The sequence below is a fragment of the Anopheles darlingi genome, chromosome 2, assembly GCF_943734745.1.
Source record: "Anopheles darlingi chromosome 2, idAnoDarlMG_H_01, whole genome shotgun sequence".
Lineage (NCBI taxonomy): Eukaryota > Metazoa > Arthropoda > Insecta > Diptera > Culicidae > Anopheles > Anopheles darlingi.
Genome location: NC_064874.1, coordinates 4737501 through 4745000, shown reverse-complemented (window position 1 = coordinate 4745000; position 7500 = coordinate 4737501). Strand labels below are relative to the sequence as shown.

At 47.7% G+C, this 7500-nt stretch overlaps 2 protein-coding genes across 4 annotated transcripts in view; both read right to left on the bottom strand.

Annotated features, from left to right (window-relative positions):
- Positions 1-431, bottom strand: part of LOC125951748 (uncharacterized) — a 1192-nt gene extending 761 nt beyond the window's left edge. The window contains exons 1-2 of the mRNA XM_049680755.1: positions 235-431; positions 1-141 (exon numbers count right to left, since the gene is read on the bottom strand). The exon at positions 1-141 is cut by the window's left edge and continues 7 nt beyond it. Of these exons, the coding sequence (XP_049536712.1) occupies positions 1-141; positions 235-300 (207 nt within the window). The 5' untranslated portion in view covers positions 301-431. The remainder of the gene's footprint in view (positions 142-234) is intronic.
- Positions 432-625: 194 nt separating this feature from the next.
- Positions 626-7500, bottom strand: part of LOC125951028 (mediator of RNA polymerase II transcription subunit 12) — a 10441-nt gene continuing 3566 nt past the window's right edge. The window contains exons 3-11 of one of the 3 annotated variants that reach the window (XM_049679523.1): positions 6336-7500; positions 6066-6149; positions 5425-5509; positions 4592-5314; positions 4337-4524; positions 3991-4273; positions 2499-3921; positions 1073-2407; positions 626-981 (exon numbers count right to left, since the gene is read on the bottom strand). The exon at positions 6336-7500 is cut by the window's right edge and continues 539 nt beyond it. In XM_049679523.1, the coding sequence (XP_049535480.1) occupies positions 821-981; positions 1073-2407; positions 2499-3921; positions 3991-4273; positions 4337-4524; positions 4592-5314; positions 5425-5509; positions 6066-6149; positions 6336-7500 (5447 nt within the window). In that variant the 3' untranslated portion in view covers positions 626-820. The remainder of the gene's footprint in view (positions 982-1072; positions 2408-2498; positions 3922-3990; positions 4274-4336; positions 4525-4591; positions 5315-5424; positions 5510-6065; positions 6150-6335) is intronic. The other 2 variants (XM_049679525.1, XM_049679526.1) reach the window with 2 other exon arrangements.

Sequence of the window (7500 nt, the reverse complement as noted above, 5' to 3'; positions counted from 1 at the left end):
ACGCCGGGCATGCATCTTTTGCTGTTCCTCCTCCGAAGCTGGCGTCGATGATTCAACCGCTTCTCGAGCAAACATCGGATCGCTCGCATTGGTGATGTGTAAGGGTGATAAATGGGGAATTCCTGATTCAATCGTTATGGCCTGAAGGTAAAACGGAGGGATAGCAGAGCCGGTCAGACATTTATTGATCCAAAAATTGCCACAACTTTCACTATCTTTCTTCGCTGTCCATACCTCAATCTCGTCGTCATCCGTTTCCGATGCCTCTCCTGCTACAATGTTGGGTGATCTCGTTTCCATCTTCAGCAGCAAATCCGAGACTAAACGGCGCTTATCTCAACGGTAAAAAGAAGAAACTAACGGAGTATAGCACTACAAAATTTCTGTCTCACCGCTTTGGATTTTTGGGTTTTTGTTATTCTCCAGCAACTCCTTTGTTTTGACGTTCTTGCCTGTCAAACACAGCTGTTCAAGCCAGTGTTTCTTAGGCGAGCAACTCTTCGAAGTTCTTATCTTTTTGTTGAGTTGTATAACTCCATTTTCTCAACCGAAGCCATTTTGTCATCTTTTTATCGCCAAAATTGGAATGAAGTAGTCGTTTGGATTTTTTCTTCAAATAGGTGGTTAACCCATAAATTACTTTATAATTTGTTTCTTTTTATTGCGTATTCATACTTATACTTCTTATGTATACCTCCTGCTCCCAAGTCACATTGGTAATAAATATATTACAATTTTAAATATAATATACTTTATGCTGTCTTTCGTGAATCGGTGCAATTCTGCGCGGTTTCCGGTGGGGTGCTCCTCCCTTGCTTTCTTAATACTGCGGTGGTTGATGCGGGTACTGTTGTCCCATCATGTTGTTCTGATTCGGCATTTGGCGTTGCAACTGTGCCACCAGGTTGGGCGTCTGCTGTGTATTCATGCCTTGTCCCTGATTTTGGATCAATCCCTGCGCATTACCACCCTGTCCCATGCCTGAAAAGATAGAGCAATGCGCCATAAAAACCGTTAGTAAATCAGCTTAAACACTGCCCTTAACATGATTCCTTAACCGTTCTGCGCATACCTGACTGCTGTTGTTGTTGTTGCTGCTGTTGCATCATCAAACGTAGCCGTTGTTGCTGCTGGAACTGCTGCTGAGTTTGTGGGATATTTCCTCCAACGCCTGGTTTGCCGCCTTGCCTAGGGTACGGTGGAACTGCACCTTGGTTCACCCCCATGTTGCCCATTGTGACATTCGGTGCATGCTGACCGTACTGCCCTCGACCGGCAGCAAGCGCTCGCTGTTGCTGTGCCAGGAATTCGGCCTGCGTATTGCGCTGCTGTTGGGCCATGGGATTGAAGTTACCCATCATACCACCCTGGCCACCCTGCTGGCCCATGCCTTGATTACCATAGTTGGGATAGTTCTGGTTCACGTTCTGGTAAGGAACGTTTTGACCCTGGAACATTCCGCCTTGCATGTTGCCTCCCTGCTGTTGCATATTACCCATGCCCATTCCAGGATTTGCCATGCCCGGATTGCCCATGCCAGCGTTATTTGCCATTCCGCTGTTGCCCATCGCCCCTTGACCGCCTCCCATCGCCGTTGCCGTGCCAATGCCAGAGTTACCCATACCACCGGTAACCATACCACCTGATGTCACCATTCCTCCGCTGGTACCCATGCCTCCAACATTACCGCCCATGCCACCGGCATTACTGCCCATTCCGCCCGCATTACCTCCCATACCGGCATTACCGGTCACCATTCCACTTCCAGCCCCGATTCCGGCACCTCCACCCCCTCCACTAGCTCCAGCTCCAGCACCGCCACTACCACCACCTCCACTACCCATTCCTTGGCCGACCACCAGTGCTGGATTCTGTTGATTAAGCATGTTCGCCTGAATCATACTACCACCAGACTGTCCCATGATCGATGCACCAGACGAACCCATAAGGCCTGCACTGTTCTGATTCATCATTCCCGCGGCACCTGGTGGACCCTGGCCTCCTTGCTGTACACCCATCATGCCAGCCGCACCCATGCCACCTTGCTGGCCACCACCCATCACTCCAGCAGCTACATTACCACCGGCGCCACCAGCACCACCACCACTGCCCCCGACTCCAGCGGCCGTTCCAAGACCAGCCCCCCCACCTGCCATTGCAGGATTCATTGGGCCCATGGCACCGGGATTGCCAACGACTGGATTCCCCGGCATGCCTGCTCGCATCGGTCCGCGTATGAATGCTTGCTGCTGTGGATTGCGTTGGGCCTGTGCCTGCTGCTGCTGTTGCTGCTGCTGTTGTTGCTGCATGAAGCCCGGATGGCCAGCATTCATCGGAATCTTCGATCGTAGCATGTTCGATAGGGCTTGTTTTGGGTTGTTCAATGCAGGACGATCGTATCGATTTACTAAAACGGAACATGAAAACATAAAAGGCAATAGTACGATTGAGTACAAATGACTAAGCAACACTGAAAACAATAGAGAATCGATACTCACTTGGACCTTGACCCATGCCCTGACCATAGTACATTTGCTGTTGCTGCAATTGTTGAGAAGCTTGCTGTGGTCCTTGCTGTGGGCCTTGCTGCGCTCCTTGCTGAGGTCCTGTCTGTTGCGGACCAGCTTGCTGTTGCTGTTGTTGCTGCTGTTGCTGAGATTGCTGTTGTTGTGATTGGGGTTGAGGTTGCGATTGTTGTTGGGCTTGCTGCTGTTGCGATTGTTGTTGCTGCTGCTGTTGTTGCATAGGATTGTAACCACCCCACTGCTGGCCACCGGCACCTTGACCAGCCATTTGGTTCATTTGATTCACGTTGCCAACAAAGCCCATATTTGGATTGCCCTGCTGTTGTTGCGGTTGTTGCTGTGGCCCTTGTTGCGATTGTTGTTGTTGAGCTTGTTGTGGCTGCTGCTGCTGTTGCTGCTGCTGCTGTTGTTGTTGTTGTTGCTGCTGCTGTTGCTGTTGTTGCTGCATCAAACTAGCATTCATGCCAGGACCCATTCCGCCCATGCCTGGCTGCATACCACCGATGTTTCCTTGTCCGACCATTTGACCCGCGTTCGGTTGGCCGTACTGTTGTTGTAGGTGCTGTTGATTCATCGGATTCATCGATCCGCCCATCTGCATGCCGCCCATATTGTTGTTTTGCATTTGCTGTAGCGTCTGTTGTGGTGTCATACCGACCTGCTGCTGTGCACCAAGCTGTTGTTGCATATTATTTTGTTGTTGACCGAGATTTGATTGCTGCTGTTGCTGTTGCATCATCAATTGATTCTGCTGCTGTTGTTGCTGCTGCTGTTGCTGTTGAAGCTGTTGCTGCTGTTGCAATTGTTGTTGCATCTGCTGCTGCTGCTGTAAATGTTGTTGCTGCAAATGCAACTGTTGCTGTTGTTGATGTTGCTGCAAATGTTGTTGTTGCTGCTGTTGTTGCTGTTGTAGCGTGTGTTGTTGTTGTTGCTGTTGTTGCAATTGTTGCTGTTGCATTTGCTGCATCTGCTGTGGAGCATTGGTCGCTGCTAGTGCGGGCATAACAGGTTGAGCTTGCGCTTGATTTTGTGCCGCCTGGCTAGCCGCGGTAGCTTTTGGTTTTCGCTTGCGTACTGTTTTGCCTTTCTTCGAGCTTGTGCTAGGTGCTGGTGATTGATCGGAGGAAGGTGTATCGGCTTTCATCTCGTCCTTCAGTTTATCGGGCAATGGGTCCACTTCCTCCGGAGGCAGTGGTAGTGGTTCGTAGTAGTAACTGCTTGGTTTAAATAAGCTGTGCGTGTGATACTTCAACAAACGATGCGTCTCTTCGTACGCAAGAGGCTTTCGTTCAATTTTTACGGCACCAAACCATGCCCATGACAGAGGGGCTGGGTTTTTGTGACCTTCCAGCAAATCCCAAACGCTCACTCGTTGCTTATCCGCCAATCGGAGACCCTACAAAGAGGAAAGTGAATTAGTACCTGAACCTGAATTACCACCGAGTACCACCCGGCAACCACGTACATGTTTCTTTTCGATACTATCTATGTTGATCTTATTGCCTTTGGCATCGGTAGAGGATCCGGCCGATTCACATGCTATAACTTCACATGTTTGCTTGGCCAAGGGTAGCAACTGACGGACGTACTTAATTGAGGGACCATTCTTATCACCCAGCTCTTTGCGAAGCTTTTTCATGAGATTCGTATACAGCTTCTTGTTCTCGTCTCGCTCCGTTTGACTATCGCTTACCAAAGTCGAATGGATAAGCGTGGCTAGCATGTCGAGTGTCGTCGTGAACAATTCACTGAAAGCATAATCGATTGATGACGAGCCAGACTCTACAGAAGAAGTACGCCCATCTACTTACGAGTTATTACTCAAATCAATCACCCCCTGGCTGATCAGCTGTGCAAAAAGTATAGCCCAATCGGTAGTGGAGGTGGCATTTTTCATGATCGCATCAAACAAACCTCCCACCAGGGAATAGCGTAATTGAAGTGCATCCAGCATCTTTTCAAATCCACAGGGGTCTTCAATTCCACCAACAGTTTCCAGCTGTAAAAGAGTAACCGATATTAAAAAAAAAAAATTCGCCACACTGCTATGTGTACGGACAACTTACACTTTGGTCGCGATTTTGTAAGAACTGTGAAAGTTGAGCATACAACGATTGCAGCAAACCCTCTTTCTGCTCGTCCTGTCCCTTCAAACATGTCAACACCAATCCCAGAAACGGCTGATGGTTTAGCTGCGATGACTGCTTGCTGGCGAAGGTGCTTCCATTCGAGCTAACCGAGCTGTTACTATTGGCTCCGTGACTGTGGCTATTATTGTTGCTACTGTTATTCCCTCCATTGCCATCCTTATGCTTGCTAAACATGCTCGTACTCTCGAGTACCTGTCCAGAAACCTTCAATATTCGACCTTGCACGGCGCTGGGTAATTTGGAAACCAGTGGAGCCACTAACCAAGTGGATGGCTTTACTTTTTCCTGCTTTGCGTCAGGCCCACTCACGTAGAACTCGTTTACACGGAACACATCGATCGCCGCCCGTGCGACCATGTCCAGCCAGTTGGACAATTCGGGTGAGCTGCAGTTTGTCTGCTTAAACATCAGCTGTAAATCGAGCCAAGAAATACGCAACGACCATTGCTCCAGGTTCTCTAGAATTCGTACGATAATCGCCTTTTGATCAAGTTCCGCGATCAAGTTTGACTCGTGCTCGGGATAACAAATCATGTGCAGCAACCGTTGCGCCTGTTTGGCCGTTAGCAAATTATCAATCAGCATTCCTTGCTGACACAACTCTTCCGCGTTCTGCAAACAACGCTCCAACACCCATTCCTATAAGTGGGCAACACAATGACACAGAAATGAGCAACACAATGGTAATGACTAATGAAATATAATATATGATTAATATATATGAACAATTAATCAGAATCACTTCTTACCTGCGAACAGATCTGTCGAAGGACATGTTGAGCAAACTCCGAAAGGCTTGTCGCGTTGTCCTGATTCAGATGAGAGTTTTGTTGCCTGGGAGGTGTAAGGAAAGGTGAAAATTGACTTAAAATAGATAAACGACTACAACTCATTCAACAGGACACACTATTTATGCTGATGCGACGAATGGGAAGGAAAAACAATATGCAACAAGAACAGCAAGAACATAAAACATAAACATAAAACTGGGATTTATGTGGTCACCGATAACCGATGGTGAAGGAGGCAGCGAGTGAGTGCAGTAAAAAAGCCCGTATTTTCTAAATCAAAGCAACCACAGTGACCAAAAGATGAAGTTCTACAATTGTGATGCGTTTTCTTCATATCGATCATAGCAAACTTTTCTTTTTATAGTGTTGGGGCATTCGTTCGTTGATGGACAATACCGGGGGTTCCAGATGTAACGACAACTAGCAGTGATGTGTGAGGTACAACTTATTCTACGCGTCCAACTTATGAAAAAACAATGTATATGTGTGTGCGTCGGTGTATAAAGATGAGCGAAAAACATAAAGCATGAGCAAACACAACCAGATAAACAGAACAACGTGACAGTAATATGGTAAGTAAAAAGAAGAAACAAACGAACTCAAATGGCAAGTCATTTGCACACCTGCTAGGGTACAATCGAGCGGAGGACGCAGTAGGAGATAGTTCCTCCAGTTCGATCATCCTAAATCAAGAAAATAAGAAAAGATAGTTGGAATGAAAACTCAAATCTCAAACGGCAACACATGTACGCAACGGCAGATCGAACGAAAGATCGTTGATAACAAATGGCAAAGAATAGAGCTCCAGAATCAATTCACAGTTTCAGCTCCAAAACTAAAACAAAAAAGATTTAAAAATCTATACTTACGATACATCCAACATCGATTCATCCGCGTTGCCCAATATTGATAGATCACTGGTCCCAAGAATGTGGCTGATATCACCCGATCCGGACATACTCTTTGGTGTGCTTCCCGGATGCACCGGTGTGTTTAGACCACTACGCTTTCCCGTGCCAAAGATCGAAGATACCTTGTTTGCAGTAGCATCGCCAACCACCAGAATACCTTTCAAAACTGCCAAAACGGGCGCCACGCCAATGTTTTTATGTGCCGCAGCCAGGAGATGTCGATCGCAACTGAGCTTGATGTTATGTGCATTCCCGACCGTGATAGGATTTGGAGAAGTGCTCACGGAATATAGGCCCGGTTGTGGACATTCAATAGTTTTAAACAACCGTAACAGCAGATGACAAGACAATCTAGCGCCAGCTTCTATTTCCGGTGTTGTTTCTCCTCGGCCCTTGCAGGCTTGCACCAGTGAGGGAAGAGCAACGTGTGCTACGAAATTCTCCAGCGAAAAGCAGTGACGAGCCACAAGGATGCTGGTGAACACCGAAAGGGCGTTGTGGATATTTGTATTCTGCACGTCTACCTGCGTTAGCACGTCGACGTAGTATCCAGCATCACGATTCGAGCCACAGAGTGCAATCAACACACCTAGCCATTCGGAGCTAAGCGAGTTACAGCAGGCTGTTAGTTCCGCGCACATTGCCGCGATGTCATTCAGACAATCATTGTCGATATCACGCGTCACTGCTACTACCGCATTACACACGAAGCTATACCGGTTGGAGGCGGATTCGTTCAACTGTCTTGCCCAGCCGCTCTCGATTTTACCGCCGCGTCTCGGATTTGTGATGATATCGATCATGAACTGCGGGTTGTATGTATGCACTGACGGGGTCGGTTGTAACGGTGTATAGAGTGCTTGCTTAATCTTCGGGTACGCATTGTGGAACGGTTCTTGCTGTGGGCGAGACTTCAACGATGAGCAGGCGGAGTATAGATCGTACAGATAAGCCAAAATACACCGTTCAGCTGAACTGCAATCGCTGGGGTTGCTTACGTGTTTCACTATGCGACAGAGACCTTCGAAGATGGCCGTAGTTTGCTCTTGAGACAACAGTAAACAGCAATGATATCTTCGTAGCACTCCAACCACATACAAACTCAGCGACGTCGTGTAACTAC